The 20,425-nt window shown below is 50.3% G+C and overlaps 1 protein-coding gene across 1 annotated transcript in view; it reads left to right on the forward strand.

Annotated features, from left to right (window-relative positions):
* Nucleotides 1–1,101: 1,101 nt before the first annotated feature.
* WIPF3 (WAS/WASL interacting protein family member 3) overlaps nucleotides 1,102–20,425 on the forward strand; it is a 49,538-nt gene continuing 30,214 nt past the window's right edge. The window contains exons 1-2 of the mRNA XM_084896897.1: nucleotides 1,102–1,434; nucleotides 17,055–17,210. Coding sequence (XP_084753023.1) covers nucleotides 17,112–17,210 — 99 coding nt within the window. The 5' untranslated portion in view covers nucleotides 1,102–1,434; nucleotides 17,055–17,111. The remainder of the gene's footprint in view (nucleotides 1,435–17,054; nucleotides 17,211–20,425) is intronic.

Here is a 20,425-nt window from a genome sequence, read left to right on the forward strand (position 1 = left end):
TCTTCTTCTAGACATGATTCTATCTATCTTTTCTCGGTCGGGGGTTTTGAAAAAAATAATGCACATTCAAAGTATGGTCTCCACTCCCTCAGCCCCTGTCCTTACTTCAGCCCACGAGGCTGAGGCTTCGCCAGGCCTCCTGCACTGACCACAGGGACGGCGGGACCTGCCTGCAGCTGACACTGTTGAGCAGCCCTCTCTCTCCAGGCTCCTCTCCCTCTCCTTCCTTCTCTCCCACCTCCTTCCTGGGTCGGCTCCTCTGTCCCTGCCTGCTCAATACAGTCCTGTGTTCTCCATCGGCCTCAGCCTTTTTCTCTTCTCACTCTGGGGTGAAGGAGGTAGATCTTGACCTTTTGGGGGTTTGGAACTAGAGAGTTTTTGGAGGCATCCTGATGGGGTCCAGCTGCATGAACTAGCCCCTTCCCACGGTGCTGCTGTTTAGCTAGCGATGCCTGTTCCCAGGTGCTCAGGAAGCCCTTTCAGAACCATCCCCGGAACCGCAGGAGTCTCCCCGCCTGATGTTAAGGGATGGAATGCCATGCCTCTCAGCTGTACCCTCAGCAGGAGAGGCGGTCCCTCCCCTGCGCAGAGCCTTGCACTGAAGGCCCACGTCTGAATTCTGACAGGCAGCACCCACCCAGCCTGTGGCGGGGGGCAGCCTTTATGGAGGGTGGGCCCACTGCCCTATGCCTTCAAATCCCTCTAAGGTTGTATCTTTTTATTGTTGTTATTGTGATGCAATATTCGTAGCATAACATGTACTCTTCTAACTACACTGAAGTGTACGGTTCAGTGGCATTCAGAGCTCCGTCAGGGCCAGAGCGACCTTGTCCTCTGCGGCCCCCACCTCTCATGACACCGCCCGGCGCATAGGAAGGGTGCAGAACGCTTAGGGATAAATCCACGGAGGGCAGTGTCCCCGGGTGACGGCGCTGGGCCCCGTGTTTCCTGCCCCGCAGCCCGTCCCATGCCCCCTCTCAGGGCTCAGGCTCAGGTCTCTGTCCCTCCTAGGCGCACCCCGAGACTGGACCCGCCCCTCCGCCCCCGGAGACCACGCCCCATCCCGGAGACCCCGCCCACCAACCCCGGAGACCCCGCCCACCGCGCCCGAGCGAGGCCGGCGTCCCGGCGCGGAGCAGGTGGGGGCAGCACCAGAGCCAGCGGCCGGGGAGCGAGCCGGGCGCTCCGAGCGCAGCACCGGGAGCAGCGGGCCCAGCAGCGGCGCCGCCGGGAGCTGGGCGCTGCGTAGGGAGCGCGGAGCCCGGAGCCCGGAGCCCGGAGCGCGGAGCCCGGAGCGCGGAGCCCCGAGCCCGGAGCCCGGAGCCCGGAGCCCGGAGCGCGGAGCCCGGAGCCCGGAGCCCGGAGCCCGGAGCCTGGCGGCGGCGGCGGCAGCTGGAACGGCGGCCGGAGCCCGAATCCTGCCCGGCCCCCGCGGTAGGTAGCGGCTCCGCGCACGCCTGGATCCGTGAATGAGGGTGGGGGACCGGCGGTGGCGGCGGCCGCTCGGGCCGTCCCGGAGCGGAGTGACCCGGGCGGGGCCGGGATGCGGCTCGCGTGCCGTGTCCCGGGACCTTGCCCGCGGCCGTCATCGTCGGGGCGCCGCGCTGCCCGGAGCTGCCACCCGCTGCCGGAGCCTCCGGCCGGCCGGGGTAACGGGACCGCGGAGGAGGGAGGTCACGGCGGGCTCGCCTGGTTACTCCCGGACCCGGATCTCCGGGGAGCGGCCCCGAGCGCCCAGGCCGCCCGGCGGGCCCTCTCCGGAGCCCCCTTCCCCTCTCTCTTCCCAGTGTCACCCCCAGAACAAAAGGCTGGGGTCTCGCCGGGGCGGGGGCTGCCCCGAGAAGATCCAGGGATTGCACAACTCGGGGGGGTTTGGGGTACAGCAGCCGCCCCCAAGCAGGAAGCCGGTCTGGAGTTGGGAAGTGACTTGCCCACGGTCACTCGGGAGCACAGGTCTTGGGACTCGCCTCCCAGTTCTGGCCACGAATCGCCTTCCAAGTCCTTTGGGGGAGTGGGGTGGGGAGTGTTGGCAGAGAATACCCCTCCACCCCCATACACTCCTCAGGCCTGGGGGGGTGCTCTACGGGTCTCGGTGGGTGGGGGGGGGGGGAGCCAGCCCCGATCCCGTGGGCAGGTGGGCACCTGTCGCGGGAACAGCGCCTTCTGGACGCGGCGTGCCAGCCGCGTGGGGCGCCTGCTGCGGGCGGGCGGCGTGGGGACGGGTGCGCGCTGCGCCCCAGAGCGGTCCTGCGCAGGGAGCGGGGAGGGTGCTTTGGAGGAAAGTTACTCTGTAGCAGGACGTGAGCTCCCAGCCGCGTGCAGACCTTTGGCTGCACAATGAGGGCCTCGTCCCACGTGACGTGTGTGATTCAGAAAGTCCGTGCCCTCGCCTTCTTTTCAGGGTCTGCATCTCCCCAGAAGAAGGGTTGGAGGGACATGTTTTGGTCAGCAGTAGCGGTTATCACCATCACCGGGCCACCAGCCTTCCCTGGATTTTTTATTTTTTATTTTTCTTTAACTTTAGGCAGAGCTAATGGAGGTGATAGAGGTTAGAAGAGGGGTTGCCTTTAGGCCTGGTGACCACCTGGAGGGGAGCTTCAGGGGTGCTGGGAAAGTGCGCCCCTCCCCTGAGCAGCCATCCCTCGGGGGCACGCATATCAAAATGTATGGTTATTCCCTGGAGATTTGTGCACTTAAGTGTTACCTCAATAAAAAAGTAAATAAAATTTTAATGCCGCTTTCCAGCCAGTGCATTTTAGAGAGACATTTAAAAACCACAGACTCCAAATCAGGAAAAATAAGAGGACTGGGGGGGGGGGGGGGGGGGCAAAAGAAATTTGGGGACTTACAGGAAAGGAAATATACCAAATGCCTTAACATGCGTCACCTCATATGACACAATTGTTGCTTTTTACGGATGAGAAAATAAAGGGTCGTAAGGTTAAATGCCTTGCTCAGAGGAGCCAGAGTAAGAATCTGGGTCCACAGACTTTAAATTCTCTTGTTGTTATTATTCCTCCTTACCCGAGGCTATTTTTCCGTTGATGTTTAGGGAGAGTAATAGAGAGAGGGAAGGAGAGAAATATCTATGTGAGAAAACACATCGTTTGGTTGTCTCTTGCACAAGCACCTGACCAGGGCCGGAGCCGGGGAGGAGCCTGCAACCAAGTACATGCCCTGAACCTGAATCGAACCCGAAACCCTTTGGTTCACAGGCCCACGCTCTATCCACTGAGCAAAACTGGCCAGGGCAGTGATTGGCAAACTGCAGCTCGCGAGCCACCGGTGTTTGCTGCTCTGTTGACTAATGAGTTTGCCGACCACTGACCTAGACTCTCGATTCCAATAATTATAGGCTGTCGTTGTTCCTTGTGATTAAGCCCCAATCCCAGAGGTAGGCAAACTCATTAGTCAACAGAGCCTCAGTTTGCCGACCGTAGGGCTAGGGCCACAGACTCCGAATTCCATACATGCAACCATGAACAGGCTACTTGGGCCACCTGAGTCAGGGCACAGCTGGCTGAGTGACAGCTGAGTGACGGAGACGTGGAGGCTGGCTCCCTGCCATGCCCCCTTTTTGTTCCTTTCCAGGAGTCTCCGTTGTTTTCAAAGAATTGCCAGTGTGAGATGGTGTCACGCAGACCGGAGTTAGCCGGCAGCAGAAGGGACGGAGGCAGTGTGTCTAAGAACATACCGTTTTAGGAGCAGGAGAAAGCCAGCTGGCCCAGTTGGCAGCATTCTTCTTAAAAGATGTATTGTTCTGAAACCATCTAGTACAGGTTGTGATTTTAAAGTCACACACACACACACACACACACACACACACGAGAGAGAGAGAGAGAGAGAGAGAGAGAGAGAGAGAGAGAGAGAGGGAGAGAGAGGGAGGGAGAGAGAATACATAATATAACCTAGAAAAGGTCTCAGAAACCAAAAATGTAATTAACTCTAGAAGAGAACATATAGAGTTTTCACCAGGGAAGATCAGTCAACTTCCTTACAGTCTGGAATTTATAACCATATGTTCATCAACGCTAAGTTAAAAAAAAAAAAAACCGACAAACTTGACTCAGCAGAGGGAAGGAAACTTGTTTTCTAGCAAATGCTGTTATGAATACCCAGGAAATCTGGTGCAGAAATATTTAAACTTTAGGGATCGGTAACACAGTACCTAGAGGGAAATCTATAGAGAAATGCATCCTAGTGTGTGATCTACTTCTGCCCGCAATTCAGAGCCTAGAGAAGCAGGGACGTGTCTGTTTTACCAGCCAGTTCCCCGCGGCAGCGGTGGGTGTTCGGAACGACGACGTTCGGTTTGAAGAACCGGGACGAAGTGGGGCAGCGGAAGAGGTCCCTCTGGGTGAATGGGCGCCGCCGAGTGCCATCGGGCATGATGGTGCGTCACCAAGTTATCTTTAGGAGAGTTTTGCCTCGTCACAACAGCGTTCCTGCCATCTGGCTGCCGGAATGTTGAGCAGGGAACCGTGATGTTTGACTGACTTCGCTGACGGCATGACAAAACAGACTCGGGGAGGGAACTCTTTTCGGGCTGAGCTGGGGCTGGCGAGGCGATGATTAATTCCTTTTTGATTCAGCCGCGGCACAAAACCCAGGAGGCGTGGGGTTCCCAGCTGGTGCCGAGCAGGTGCAGCACATGCCTGCTCAGTGGCTTCAGCCAGTTTGCAATTCTAGTTGGGTCTTTCCTTAGACCTGTTCAAGCGGGAACCTGACCCCCGTGCGGCTGGGGAGTCATACCGTGCGCCTCAGGGTGGACGTGCCAAAGAGACACTGTGAAACGGAGCGGATGTGGCAGGAGCACCCCGGAGAGTCACAGGGCCAGGCTGTGGAGGAAGGTTTTCAAGTAGATCTTGAAGGAATATTCGTTCTGGGTGGGAGCTGTATTCCGGCAAGTCACTGGTTCTGAGAAGGTGGCATCCAGGCCCCCCGGTGGACTGTAAGTCAGCTCCTGGGAGGAGGTCGGAAGAGGCAGGAGCCAGCCTCTGCTCTTGAGCTTCTGAGGACATGTGTGCATGTGAGTGCACGTGTATGTCTGAGTATGTGTGCGTGTGAGTGCATGTGTGTGTCTGAGCAGGCTGCCATCCACTGTGCCTGAAGAGTAAAGGCTCACACATACGGAACCCTTCATGTGATGGGCCAGGCTAAGAGCTTCATCTGTATGAAATCATCCAGCAGCCCTAACATTCTTGTTCCCGTTATCAGTTGGGACAGAGAGTCTCAGAGTTCCTCAGAACGATCACGTCACTCCCTGTGTGGTCTGCCGTCATCCCACTCCTAGCCCCGCATGCCCTGTACCTGCCTGCCGCGCCCTTATTGCACCTGAGCTCCCGGAGGGCAGGCTCTGGGCCCACCTCCCCTCTGCTCCCGACCCTGCAGCGGGCCTGGCCGTGATGGGGACTGACTGGGTGAGGGAAGGAAAGAATATCTTTATGATCCAAGATAACAAGCCAACTGCTTTTTTATTATTTGTCCTTTTGACTTTTATTGTCTCATTGCCTTCTGTTGATATAGCTGATCAGGCATCATTGTATGGACAAGATGTATAATATATATCTCGTTATGAAGGAAACTTGCTGAGCTCAGCCTATAAAATCAGAAGGCCTCTGCTTCATTTAGAAATTAAATATTGTTTCTTCTTGTGTATGACTCATAATTCAAAAAACCCGAATCTTGCTTTCATCACTTATTTGTTGTATGATTGTGAGCAAATGACTTAACTGCTCTGTGACTCACTTTTCCCATTTGTAAAATGGGCATCATCATCAGAGTACTTATCTCATATTTAGGGCAAATAAATTAAGGTAAGTCCAGTACTGTGACGGTGCCTCATTCATAGCAATGTTCAATAAGTTAGTAATTACTTTTTATTATTAGTATTACCTGATACTTTTAAAAATTGCTTGCCTTACATTGGTCCATAAAGCATTTGAGAAGCTTATAAAAATAGGTAGTAAACAACACTAAATTCATCCTTGAGAGAACACATGGACTAGAAAATGAGATGAAATCAGAGCTGTTTTAGAGAACAAGACTGTTTCATAAGGTGTAGGTACTTTCTAGAGATGAGTTTACTGGAAGGTCTACTGTAGTTTCTAGAGATGGGATTAAAAAATTGGTCCGAGCTTCCCAGGAGCCAAAACAAAGAGAAAAACACAAACAGTTGTTACCCGACCCACGGTGACCGGAGAGAGAAAAAGAGATCAGTTACCCAGCTTTTCCTGATCCTGAAAACTGGAATACCTTTCTCCTGGGGGATCTTCGAAACAGCCTGTGTTGCCATAGGGATCTAAGCCTCTGGCTCGGCCCTTGCCAAGGCGACAATGGGAGCTTTGTGGAAGAAGGCAGCAATCAGGCTTTCCTAGAATGTTACTGACTGCCGGACCGGAGACATAATCCCGGAGCACAGCCAGGGAGAGCTCTCTGCGAAGGGCCAGAGGTCTGTGGCTCAAGGTCGTGCCTTTTCCTGTTTGACAGCGTCCCTGGGAGAGAAGACAGACTCTTTCTCCAGAGGTTATCATTCTTGGGAGAGTCAGGTGAACAAGTCCATGTGAAGAACGTTTGTTCTGGCTGCGGCCGTCTACGCGAGCCGGATCCGTTCACCTGGCCCACAGGGCGAGGGGTGCCTGCCATGCATGTGCTCGGTCGTAGATGAGTGTGTGGGGGTGAGTTTTCTTATGCCTGGTGGTCCCCTGATCCCCCTTTGGCTGCAGTCTGGGAAAAGAAGATTCCAGTGCTCTCTACTATCTTTGAGCCCCTTATTGCTTTCAGTAATTCTTTGTAGTGAGAATAAATAATATTTTATTTTTAAACTTTTTTTTAAAGCAACTAAAATAATGGTTATTGGTAGTACACATGTACTAACGATTGGATATGTTGTCTATATCCAACGAATATACTGTATCAGGATTGCATTTAGCGGCCAAAAAAGAAAAAATACACACCTCAGAATCCGGCTGAAACAGGTGCAAGTTGATTTGTGTTGGGGAATGGCCTTCCAGGAAAGGCAGTCCAGGCCGATGCGGGAGCTGACCTGTGCCATCGGAGAATCGGCCTCTCTGCATCCCCTGGGCCTGGGGCCTCATCCTCAGTCTGGGTGCCTCCTGGCCACACGTGGCTGCTGCATTGCTGGGCCTGCATCGCTGGACAGGCAGGGGGCAGAGGAAAGGGCCAGCAGCCCAGAGCGAGGCCCTTCCATGAGGGAGGCGTGCTGTGCTGTTTCGCTCAGCAAGTAGTGCCCTCCCACCTACATCTCAGGGACTTCCTCCTGCATCTCATTGGCCGGAGTGATGTCACAGGGTTACCCTACGTGCATGACAGTCTGAGAAATCACATAGTTTTAGCTGAGCAAACTGCAATTGCCACGCCAGCCCCCTCTCAAATGAGGGCTTCTGCGATGAGGAAGGAGAGGGGATGGTTACTGAGCGGCAATCAGCAGTATCAGACACCCGACTGGCTTCATTCGAACGTACAGGTGACTCCGTAATGTAAAATGAATTTTAAAATGTCGTACTTGCCAGTTCTTCATACAATGAGCATGAGAAAATAAAACACACCCAACTGCCTCATGTCAAGATCCCTAAATTGCTATCACCAGCCCTGCTTTCTTGAATTTCAGCTCTAAATTTCCATTTGTCCAAAGTACTTCATATGCTTCCAGTTAAACTGACCGTTCCCTGCCCACCCCCCTGCCCCCACACTCACTCCTGTCTTCTCCACCTACCACTCCTTCGTCTTGGCAAGGAGCCTGGGGGTCAGCCTGAGCCCCTCCTCCTCCCCTATCCCAGCATCCAAGCGCATATCCCTCTTGGCACAGTCCCATTGCCTGCTCTAATTCAAATAAATGTCCATCTTCCAGCCTACCTATTCTATCCGTTGCTTCTTCTCCCATAATTTATTTTCCACACATGGCCCCTGCAGTGCTGCTTTTAAAAACAGGAATATCTAAAATAAAATTAATAGTAATAGATAAAATAGAAATGTCGAACATCTTTCCTTTTTTATAAAGGCTTACAAAATAAAGCTCGAACCCCTTGGCAGCCTGGCCCTGTGAGTGCATGCTCGCCGCCACTGGTTGCCACACGTGCGCACACAGCAAAGTTCTGCGCGTACCCTCCCCGCTCCCTTCAGCCACGGAAGGCCTGACTCAGAGGTCTGCTATGCTTTTTGCTTGTCCATCATCTACGGAAGCAACTAAGTAGATTTTAATGCATGTTTCCAAAGCATTTGATATTTCTTTTTCTATTTTAATCTATTGATTTTTTTTTTTATAGAAAGTAAGGGAAAGGGTTAGAGAGTTAGAAACATTGATGAGAGAGAAACATCGATCAGCTGCCTCCTGCACACCCCCTACTGGGGATGTGCCTGCAACCAAGGTACATGTCCCTGACCGGAATTGAACCTGGGACCCTTCAGTCCGCAGTCCGACGCTCTGTCCACTGAGCCAAACCAGTTAGGGCAGCATTTTCTATTTCTATTAATATATTTGTGTCCTGGATTCTGTTTTACCTAATGTTAATCATGCTGTACCTGTTTGTTTGTTTTTTAAATAACAGCCTTACTGAGATAAAATTCACATACCCTAACATTCACTCTTTTCAAGTATACAATTTAGTGGCTATTTAGATATTCCGAGTCACACAACTACACTGTCATTTAATTCCAGAACATTTTCATCACCCAAAAAATAAGTCCATTAACAATCCCTTCCCATCGCCCCTCAGCCCTGCCAACCCTCATCTACCGTTTATTTCTAGGGATTCACCTGTTCTGGACATCTTACGTAAATGGGCTTGTATAGTATGTGGCCTTTTGTGACTGGCCTTTTCACTTAGCCCAATATTTTTTTTTTTTTGGGGGGGGGGAGGGTTTATCCATGGGATAGCGTGTATCAGCACTTCATTCCTCTTTATTGCTGAGTGGTATTTCGTGGCCTGGTCACACTGCAATTTGTTTATCTGCTCGTAAGTTGATGGACATCTGGGTTGCTTCTAGCTTTGGGCTTTTATGAGAAAAGTGCTACTATAAACACTCGAGCCTAAGCTGTCATGTGGGGTGTGTTTTCATTTCTCTGAGTGGCATTGCTGGGGCCAGTGAGAACTGTTGGACTTTTCAAAGAACTTCCAGACCTCCCCAAAGCGGCTGCGCCATTCGCAGCTCACCAGCCATGTATGAGGGTTCTGCACCCGTGTTCGGTGTCTAACGTGTTTTCCTCCTTTTACTTTCAGAATTTCAAACATCCTTTCGTTTTAGCTGTGTCCCTTATAAAGAAGACGTAGCTGATTTTAGAAAGCAGTTTGAGCCGAAACCGGTTTGACTAAGTGGTAGAGCTTCGGTCTGCGGACTGAAAGGTCCCAGGTTCGATTCCGGTCAAGGGCATGTACATTGGTTGTGGGCACATCCCCGGTAGCGGGTGTGCAAGAGGCAGCTGGTCGATATTTCTCTCTCATCGACATTTCTAGCTCTCTATCTCTCTCTCTTCCTCTCTGTAAAATATCAATAAAATAAAATAAAATAGAAAGCAGTTTGAGCATCTTTGTCCTTTAGCGGGGGAATTTAGTAATTGGTTTACCGTGATTGTGATTACTGATACATTGGAACTGATTTTGTCCTTTTGTGTACCATATTGCTTTATTGTTACTTCTCTTTTCCCCCCCCCCCTTTTATGACTTTTTCTAGAATAGTGTCCAGTGCATAGTAACTTTCAATTAGATTATGGATTATTGTTTGTGAATAGAAGCCATGTGTCTGTAGACTTATGCATTCTCCAAATACATATTGATTCCTGCAACCCGTGTTCATGGTGTCACTGAGTGGCTGGCATAGTGTCTAATATAGAGAAGAAGCTCAGTAAATATGGACTTCAATGCACTGACTAGGCAGAGTCCGCTGTGCTTGTCAGAGGCTGGGTGGAGTAGTGGGAAGTGCACAGGCTTGAAGTCAACTCACTTAGGTTGGGTACGGTTTTGTGATGTCCTGACTATTTGATCTTGGGTGGATTAGTTTACATCTTTGAGCCTTTGTTTCTTTGTCTGTAAATGGGGGTAATAACATCTACTGTGCAGAGTTGTGTTTGGGGATGAAAAATAATTCTGTAAATAACAATCAGAGTGATGATGCACTTAGTCCATGCGATCTGTTGGTTTGTTTATTTAACATAGCACTCCCCATGTATGTCAGTGTTAAGACATCAATTAAACTTATAGTCAAAAAATGGCATTGACCCCTTTGCTATGTGTCTGAAATAAATTATTATACCCTAATAGCAGGGGACATTTCCCCCCTCATATGGTACAACTGCCTATTAATTAGATTTTAAACCTCTAGCATCCCTTAAAGCCATTGTCCCCAACACCCTTTTAAACTTTTGAATAAAATATTTTTGTATCATGCCGCTCTCCATAAAATCAGAGGAAAAATAAAGCAGCTTCAGAAATAGGGAAGAGAAGAGAAGAAAATGAAACAAGCAAAAGAAATAGGTAAGATAGCTGCTTAAAACAAGACAAGAGGGCAAACATTTTTCCTAAATTTAAAATGAATTTTTTCACAGTCTAACAGCTTCTGCAGGACTTTCCCCACCCCCCTCCACCCCCCACCCAAATGTGTATCGCCTGAGGTTTTAGAGATTCACCTGCAGGCTTCTAGACAGAGGCCACAGGGGACCTGGGTTCGGGCCTGGCGTTGTCTTCCTGCACTCCTAGATGCTCTGTGTGTTTGAAGTGAGCCGTACAAAAGCGTGGTCATGTTGATATTGTCCACATACATTATATTTGCCTGAAAAGGATGATAGTCAGGATCCCTGTCCGTAAGATCTAGGAGTGCAGTAGTCTGTGGCTGCTGAAAGAAAGTCACCAATTATTTCAGACCCACACCCACCCCTCCCCACCCCCACCACCGTGCTTGCCTGTGTTCTCGCATTTAATGAATGACAGGGATCAGTTACCGCTGGAACCAGCTCACAAATGATTCATGCCTGATGGACAATCGTGTCTGAAAACTGTTCCTCGCAATGCATTACACATGTATTAATAGAAGAATTAAACCAGATGTGTTATGGACTGGTTTGAGATAATTCTGTTAGTCTACTCCTGGCTGATTTTCTGAGCCTGCGTGGTCAGTCATCTCTGACCGTTGTGGGCAGCTCTAGGGGTGATTTCAGCTGCCCAGGGGGCAGGGGGCAGGGGCAGGCCTGTGCAGGGCCAGCTTAGCAAGGCCCAGGGCTGCCCTCAGGGCTGTTCTTTATGGACCCAGCAGCTGGTCACCGGACCTGATGGTCAAGACAAATTTATGTTTTTCCTTATTCATCTGTATTTACCTTTTAGATGTAGAGATGTCTCATCGGATAGTGCAAAGCATTTTTTTTTTTTTAATGCTTCACACTAATCCCAAGAAGGCAATGCAGAACTTTTATTTTTTAAATTCATTTTTCAAATAAGTAGTAACGCAAGTGAAACATACTTACAGAAGTGTCAAAAGGATATATGGTTCAAGGCAAGCCTTTCTCACATCAAACTCTCAGACCAGGTCATACATTCTTCCAGGGACATTTTATGCACATGTGTCTGTGCAGAGAAGCTGGTGCCTGGGCACGTTCTAACGGGTCAGGAGGAACGTTCCAGGCGGTGAAGACCATCACACTCCGCCTGAATGGCACTGACAAAGGCATAGAGATAGGAAGGAAAGGTATGGCCCTGGCGGGTGTGGCTTAGTGGATAGAACGTCAGCCTGTGGACTGAAGGGTCCCAGGTTCGATTCCAGTCAAGGGCATGTACCTCAGTTGCAGGCACATCCCCGGTGGGGGGGGTGCAGGAAGCAACTGAATAGATGTTAATCTCTCATCGACGTTTCTAACTCTCTATCCCTCTCCTTTCCTCTCCATAAAAAATCAATAAAATATATTTTAAAAAGAAAAGGTATGTAAGGAAATGGCACAGGTGCATGTGGGCAGAGGATAGGATGGAGGATAAGGTTAGAACCTGACTGCATAAAGAGTCTTGACAGGAGTATATGTTAAAATTAGAGATGCCATTTTTTCAGAAGCATAGCTGTTATATAAAATGAAGCTTACTTATAAGTGTATAATGAATATCATGTATTTTTAATAAGCCTCGTTCTTATTTTAGCTAATACAAAGGCAGCAAAAAATGTTAACAGTAAATGACAGGAAAGCATTATTTTCTCCTTCCTCCCTTGGGACTCATATGATTTTTATGGCATTTAGCCATAATATAAATATGCGAGTTAATGATAAATACTATCAATATCTCCAATTTTCCCTTCACCAAATACTGTTCAAATATTATAATGAATTCAATGAATAATCTGGGAACAAATTTGCATTTCAATAAAAATCTCATTTTAAGAAGCTAATTTATGAATTCATTGTAGGTGTGACTTACATATTAGAGTGTGGTTAAAGTTCGTCTTCCTTTCAGAACTCACGTAGACAATCCTTTGGGCATTTCAGCAGATGATTATCTGTAATATCTGGTTAGAGCTGAGCAGATGCTGCCTCAGGGGCTATTGTCCAGCTGGTGTTTCTCAGGCGTCAGACATTCTTGGGTCACCGAGGTGAGAGGGGAGTGGACACTCTGCTGGGTTTCCCTTCCACTCCGTGTCTCAGTGCCAAGCAAGCACAGCGTGCCAGTGTCCCGGGTCCAGTCTGCTGACATTCAGTGAGCCCATGGGAGGGGTCTGCTCGGGAAAGGATGTAATTCTGACTGTGTGCGGCAGAGTTCCATCTGCCAGGTGTTCTGAACAGGTTGTTCCAAACTCTGTGGGGCAAAACAGTCACTTGATAAGACACCTCCAAAGATTCTGATCTGTGGGACATTTGGGGACCCCTGAGGAGGTCTCATTTGTAGGCCATTGGGGACCCCTGAGGATGTGGCAATGTGGTCACATTCTTAGCATCTGATGGCAGGAGGTGCATCACGGGGGCCTTTTCATGCAGCTGCCTCAAGGGCCCTGGACTGCGCTCAGGCCCCATCCCTCTGCTGGCCGCCTGCTGGGGAGGACTCGGAGCCCCAGGCTCCAAAAGGGGTGGCATGTGTGGCCCAGGAATGCTGAATGTGGGAGGCAGGGGTGCTGGTGACCCTAGTAAATTCCAAGTCCCCTTCTCTGCCAAAAAATGATTCTGACTCTGGGGTGGAGACTGTGTCTTTCTTACGTGCTTCAATCTCCTAAAGCTACTCACTGTGGTCCCCAGACCAGCCTGGGAGATTGTCCAAAATGCAAGATCTCCGGCCCCACCTCAGTCCCAATGAATCAGAGTCTGCATGGGAGAGCCTGCGACTTCCTGGCACTCCGCACGCTTCCAGACTGTCAGGTGTGAACTCCGTAATTGCTTAATTATTATCCCTGTCAGGAAAGAGCCTTCGCAGCCATCAAGTGCCGCACATAAAGACACCCTTTCATCTTAGCGTTTGAAAAGCCATTCCTGTGATTTCAGCAAGACGGAAGGCCCGTGGTACCTCACCATCCTCAGATTTCTGAGGATAGATGAGGTAGGCAGCAAGGATGCTTGGCTTAGGGCAGTGGTCGGCAAACTCATTAGCCAACAGAGCCAAATACCAACAGGACAACGATTGAAATTTCTTTTGAGAGCCAATTTTTTTAAACTTAAACTGCTTCTAATGCCACTTCTTCAAAATAGACTCGCCCAGGCCGTGGTATTTTGTGGAAGAGCCACACTCAAGGGGCCAAAGAGCCGCATGTGGCTCCGGAGCCGCAGTTTGCGGACCACGGGCTTAGGGGAAGTGAGGGACAGAATTAGACTCACCTGGATGAGGTCCCTGTCACTAGAGGGTCTCGACACAATTTTTAAATCCTTGCAAAATGAAAGCAGAGAAGTGAGATGGCTTTGAATGACACCAGGTCAGCAAAGCAAAGAAATGAGGTTTGGGAATCAGGAGGGCGAGGGCGTTCACCCAGCTCGAAGGCACCTTCTGAAGGTTAGTAGGAGCCCCATGTGTTGTGTGATTTCTCCCTGGAAATGTCGGCGTCTCCATGGAGCTGCTGGGAGGGTTCACCAGATCAGTGGACTCTCGGCGCCTGGCCCAGTGCTGACCACACGGAGCGGTTCCAGAATTCCACAGTCGATGCCATCATTCACGGGCTCCTTAGTTCGCTCATCACCCACTTGCTAAACTGTACTTGTCACCTCGAAGTCAGTCCTCACAGGCGCCTTCACGGTCATTGGGAGATGTGTGCAAAGTGGGGGGACGCTTGAGTGCCCCGATGCAGGCGTGGCAGCTGAGGTCCCACCCCGTGACTGACCCCCGCCTCCTTGTGGCGGCTCCTGTGCTGTGAACTAGTGTCTGTTCACATCCTGGGCAGGGCCACGCTTTCCACAGGTGGGTGTTATTGCGGCGGTTGCCCTGTTTTAATGGCCCTCCAAGGGTAACGTCCAGGTTCTGCCCAGGGTTCTTTGCGTGGAGGGAGGCTGAGGTGTGCCTGATGGAGACAGTGTGTGTATGAGATCAGCTTCCTTCCATCACGAGGGACCGTGCTGTTGGCATGAATGTGCACGTAACAACAGCATACGCCTCTCTATAAGGTGTCTTGAAGCAGGAACACACGTGGGACAAGATTACATATTAATGCGGTGACAAAAATCTTGTAACCAGTTGTCCACGGGAACCTAGCCCTGTGTACCTCCTAGGAGCAGTGGTTCGGGGTTTGTTCACTCGGAGATCCTGGCAACTTGATAAAACATACCTACCGCAAATGATGAGAATTCGCTGTCATCTATTTCCTGTGTTAGGCAGGTGAAAAATGAGTGGCTATAACAAATTATCTTCAAACTGCAGCTTAACACAGAAGTTTATTTTTTTAGGTATGTAACGTCTAATCAGGTGTTAAAAGGTGAGTCGGGAACCCAGACTCTGACATCTTTTGGATGGGGAAAGAGAGAGTTGTAGGTAGGTCTTTATGGACCAGCCTACAGGTGGAGCACATCACTTCTGCCTTCTTCCTATTGGCCAGAGCCAGTCATATGGTCATAATGAACCGCAAAGGAGGCTGGGAAATGGTACCTAGCTGGGTGCCCCGGGGTTCCGTGAACAGCCCAGCCACAGCCCTCCCTAAGGTGACTGCCTATGGCCATTTTCCCTTAGATAAATGGCGAAACGCTCAGGTAAGAAACAGTTACCTTTTCCAAGTTCCTCTTTTCATCTCTTTCCAGTTCATCACCAGGGGAAGCAGGTCAGGAATCCTCATATAATGAGACCTCTCTGCATATTTTCTCTTTTTCTACTAATACTTCCGCCAGCCTTTCAATACCTACTATCACTGTTGGCTGCAGTTATTTTTGGCGCAGAATGAAGAGTCACATAAAGAATGCGCGCAGTGCCTTCTATGAAAGAAAGGGTTAAGATACAAATAACGGATCACTTATTTTTGTTCCAACTAAATTGTGGACTCAACGTCCAACGTGCTCCAGTGTTCAGCCAGTAAAATGCCGGCTTGGTCTGGCCCTATGTTAATGAACGTGTCAGGTGGTGAACTAAAGCGTCACCGACGCCACCAGGAAGAAGTCCCTGCTGCCCTCCGGGATCTCTGCCCAGGTTCACTGTCGTCTTATGTTGTGGACTCGGATGAGTATTGTTTCTCCGGGCTTTCTGTCCTGATGTTACTGTCGCGGGAAGAGGCAGGGGCACAGTAATTATCCAGCTTTAGGAATTCGGGGGGGGGGGGGGGGGGGATACCTCCTATGAAAACTTTGGCTCCCATAATGATCAGTTCATGCACATCTTTGAAACTCTTATGAAACTATCATGGGCTTTTTCCACAAAGGAAAGGTGAACGTTCACATACATTTTTTCAATTTTGTACAATGTTAGGGGAGGCTTACCCCTGCTGAAAACAAGGTGGTTCTGACCTTAGAATACTATCGTGGGAATGCATGTGACCAGCCTATCACATAGCAGCCAGACAGAACTAACATGTGTTACGTAAGCAAAACAGTAGACCCTGCTAAGAATCAGGTACCGTGTTACATAACTGCTCTTTGCTGCTGGGAGATAAAAATATTAGCCCGGAATAATACGTGTTTAAAAGCTGAAGAAGCAGGCACAGTCTTGTTCTGACCTTCCAGTGACTAACGAGACAAAAACAAAACAAACAGAAACACACACCACACAACACAAATTGATCCCTGTGCAGGTCTGATGTTTATTTCTGTTCTGCTTTAATTGTGTTTAGAGTCTCACATAAGTTTTCCTCCTTCCTGTAAACTGTGGGACTTTAGGTAGGTTTTAAGCCTTTGCAACGTGCCTTGATATGGATTCACACATGTGCGCGCGTGCGCGCACACACACACACACACATGCACACGGCACACACATGCACACACACACACACACATTTATAGGAGCCCAGGTGTCCTACAATATGAACTGTTTTGAACACAACTGTGTTTGCAGAATGGGGACAGGAAGCCCTCAGTGTAGCAAACCAGATATGACGCTTTTGCAGAGAAGGGTCGTGCCCCCATCCAGACGATTGTATGGAAGCCACGGGGGGACATGATACAGGAAGAGCTGCGGGGAGAGGCGGGAGCAGGAGAGTGACGGATGCCCTTTAGGGCCCTGCTCGGGGCTGGCACCATGAGGAACGTGGCGCCCGCGACCTGCAGAAAAGGTTACACTGCATTTCGTGTGCTCTGCTCGGGGAGCGGGGAACATGCACGGAATAATTTTTTAAATGCGTCAGAAACGATAAAAGCGTAATGCGAAGGAGGCAGAAGTCAGTTATTTGGAAAGATCATGGGATGAGGGGTTGCTATTTATGTGTTCTATTAATTTCGATACAGAAATAGCTGCATTTTATCGGTTCCGTCACCCAGTTCTCTCCAGAATCTGGCTGCTCTTTCAGTCTCCAGCACTTGGCACAATGCCTGCCGCACAATAGACAGTATTTATTGAGAGGAAGAGAGACAGGAAGGAAGAAAGAGCCCATAATATCCCTATGTCTGCGTGACATGAATTACCTGTGCATGAATAAAGACATTCACACTTAACACTCTCCTCTCTCCTTTTCAGAGCAGAAACCATTCTCTTGGGACCGTTCACAGGCAAGAGACACCAACGCCGTGACATATGCCAGTGCCACCGCCACCTCCACCTCCTCCTCCTCCTCTGCCTCCACCTCCCCCGCCTCTGGGAGCGCCTCCCCCTCCCCCGCCATCAGCACCCCCGGTAAGGCCTGTTTTTCTGTCTCACTGACCGTCCAGCGTTAGCTGCTCTGAGCACTCTTGAGCAGGAGGTTCGGCACGTTCTCGGAACCAGCCACCACTGAGCTCCCCTGTGACAGGTGGCATCTCAGGCGGCTGGTCTGATTCCCCAAAGGCTGGGCAGGTCTTTCTCTGCCTAGTCCTTGGCCACACACACCTCAGTGTCATCTGTCTACAGACCTCTGGGTAATTTCTCTTCTGATTCCTGCTGCTCCGTGCCGGCTTCCTGAGCTCCCTCATCGGTTCTTCCCTCTCACTGGGAAGCTCGGAAGTGGGCAGCCAGTGGGGCGTGCCTCAAAGCCCTGTTCCCGTGTGTCATTCGGTGGTGACCACCATGGCTTGGGCTTCAGTTGCCTGGTGCTGGGCCCACGTCAGAGAAGTGTCCTATGAAACGCCACAACGAAATGGAAATCTCTAAAGGAAATGTCCCTGTCCACACCAGGCCATGTCACCGGTGTAGCCGGATGCTCTCTCTTGGTTTAATAGTTTGGTCTGGGCGGAGGGTAGGAGAGAGGGTGGAGGTTTAGAGAACAGGAATTCTCAACGTTCTCGGATCCTTTTTGTTGTGGAGGGTTCTTCTGTGCCCAGTAGGGTGTTTGGCCACAGACGGCTCCTGTTCTCAGTGGAAGGTGGAAGATACGGGTGCCATGGCGATGTGGCACGCAGAGGCAGGGCTGGTAGGGATGCTCTGAGCCAAGTCAGCCGAGCCGGGAATTGAGCCTCACCGGCCATCCTCCCCGCTCTGCATTCTGCTCCCCAGGTGTGGGGGACATGACCTCAGGTGTGGGGGACATGACCTCAGGTGTGGGGGACATGACCTCAGGTGTGGGGGACATGACCTCAGGTGTGGGGGACATGACCTCAGGTGTGGGGGACATGACCTCAGGTGTGGGGGACATGACCTCAGGTGTGGGGGACATGACCTCAGGTGTGGGGGACATGACCTCAGGTGTGGGGGACATGACCTCAGGTGTGGGGGACATGACCTCAGGTGTGGGGGACATGACCTCAGGTGTGGGGGACATGACCTCAGGTGTGGGGGACATGACCTCAGGTGTGGGGGACATGACCTCAGGTGTGGGGGACATGACCTCAGGTGTGGGGGACATGACCTCAGGTGTGGGGGACATGACCTCAGGTGTGGGGGACATGACCTCAGGTGTGGGGGACATGACCTCAGGTGTGGGGGACATGACCTCAGGTGTGGGGGACATGACCTCAGGTGTGGGGGACATGACCTCAGGTGTGGGGGACATGACCTCAGGTGTGGGGGACATGACCTCAGGTGTGGGGGACATGACCTCAGGTGTGGGGGACATGACCTCAGGTGTGGGGGACATGACCTCAGGTGTGGGGGACATGACCTCAGGTGTGCGGATGACGAGACTATGGGGAGTGTTGGTTATGAGGTCCCCCATGCATGGCCACAGGCCACCGTGAGAGCACCAGTGTGCCTGGGACATCACCCCCTGTGATGTTACCTTTGCACAACAACCATGTCTGAACTCCCAGGGACCGAGCCCTGCCTGAACCGTGGCCTTTGCCTGGAAAACAGTGGGAAGAAATCACATAGATGAGTTACATAGGAAAGCTCTCTGACCAGTACGTAGAAAGTGTAGGGGTAAGTTGGAAGTTCCACTGATGAACTTGGCCCCACAAGGGATAAAGGAGAGGGACAGTTTATAAGTAAAGGAAACATACATGAAACTGTCACAGGAGTCTTACACAGAATGGTTAGCACCAAGAAATGCAACTGATAATCACTTCAGATACCACAATGCACCCGTAAACTTCGCCAGAATGAGTTAACTTGTCAAAACCCTTATTGTTGGGGATTTGGGGGAATAAGCCCTTTTTGAAAGCTTTGCTGGTGACACGCCAGTACCTGGAACTCGGTGTTCAGCGGACCTTTCTGGAGTATTCTCCGGCAGAAAACAGTGGTCTTAAACGTATCATCCTTTTCCCCTGGAAATCCGGTGGTTTTATTGTTGAGACTTATATAAGGATTAACCCTAAAGGAACCAAAAGGAATGTATCCAAGGATGTGCACAGTAGTGCCATTTATTCTAGTGAAAAGTTCGATCTTATGAGCACTATGTGCAATGTGTTAGGTCATGCTGGTAATTAAAACTTGCATTATGCCACAGAGGTAATTAAAAATTATATTTATAACTATGCCCGTTATGGAACGTAGACATGGAATGGTGGTTTAAAAGCACAATGACATTCGCTATCTATTATATGTAATAGTAGAGATCAGAAGAGAAATTTTTAATTCTGATAACATTTTTAATTTTATTAGGGAATTCTTTTTCTTGAAAGACATTTAAGTCCATGGTCCAGTGGAACTTTTCTTTTTATAGCACTTACATAAAATCCTTGGTTTCTCCTCTTGGCGCACATGCCTGCAACGTTTATTGTCTGGCCCTTCGAGGGAAGTGTTTGCCAACACCTGGCCTGCGAGACGGCTGGCTTCTCCCAGCCTTCCTGTGCTCAGCTGCCAGGACCTCGCATTAGGCCCTGTGCCTCTCTGCATCCCTTTTCAAGGACACCCCATCCCCCTCTTGGCAGTAGCCCGCTCCACCCACACGGCCGGCCCCTGCCTGCCTCTCAGACCTCACACGGCACCCAGTCCTCGTGTCTTCTACTCTAAGGCGTGAGCATAGCTGTGCTGTTTGCCTGGAAACCCTTTCTGCTCCGCTCCGCTCAGCGGTCACTTCCCTGGAGCATCCCTTCCTCACACCCCCCCCCCCCCGGAATGTATAACCTACATTCACACCCTCCCCACAGCATGGATCAGGGTTTAATTCTGTTTATTGGACTGTAGTCCGAATTTTATGGGTTGTGGTCTTTCGGTTCCTAGCACCTGGCTCACAACAAGCACTCTGCTCATTGACCGAATGAATGAATGAATGAATGAGTGAATGAATACATGCATGCAAACATCGTGTAAATAGGGCTCAGCAATGGAGCTAACCCTCTTTATAACCAGTGTTCAGCACTGTGAACATCTAAGCTATGGACCAGCATGGCAGATTACTACATGCATGCGGTCTTTGATTCATATATGTAACCTTTGTGTGACATGTCTGATGGTCGGTAATGAAAAGCACCCTATCAGCTTCACCTTCACTTGGGAAGAGCTGGGGCTTAGGCCAGGGCTAAAAGTTTTTGGTTTCT

The sequence above is a fragment of the Pipistrellus hanaki genome, assembly GCF_964339955.1.
Source record: "Pipistrellus hanaki genome assembly, chromosome: 10".
In the NCBI taxonomy this organism is placed as follows: Eukaryota; Metazoa; Chordata; class Mammalia; order Chiroptera; family Vespertilionidae; genus Pipistrellus; species Pipistrellus hanaki.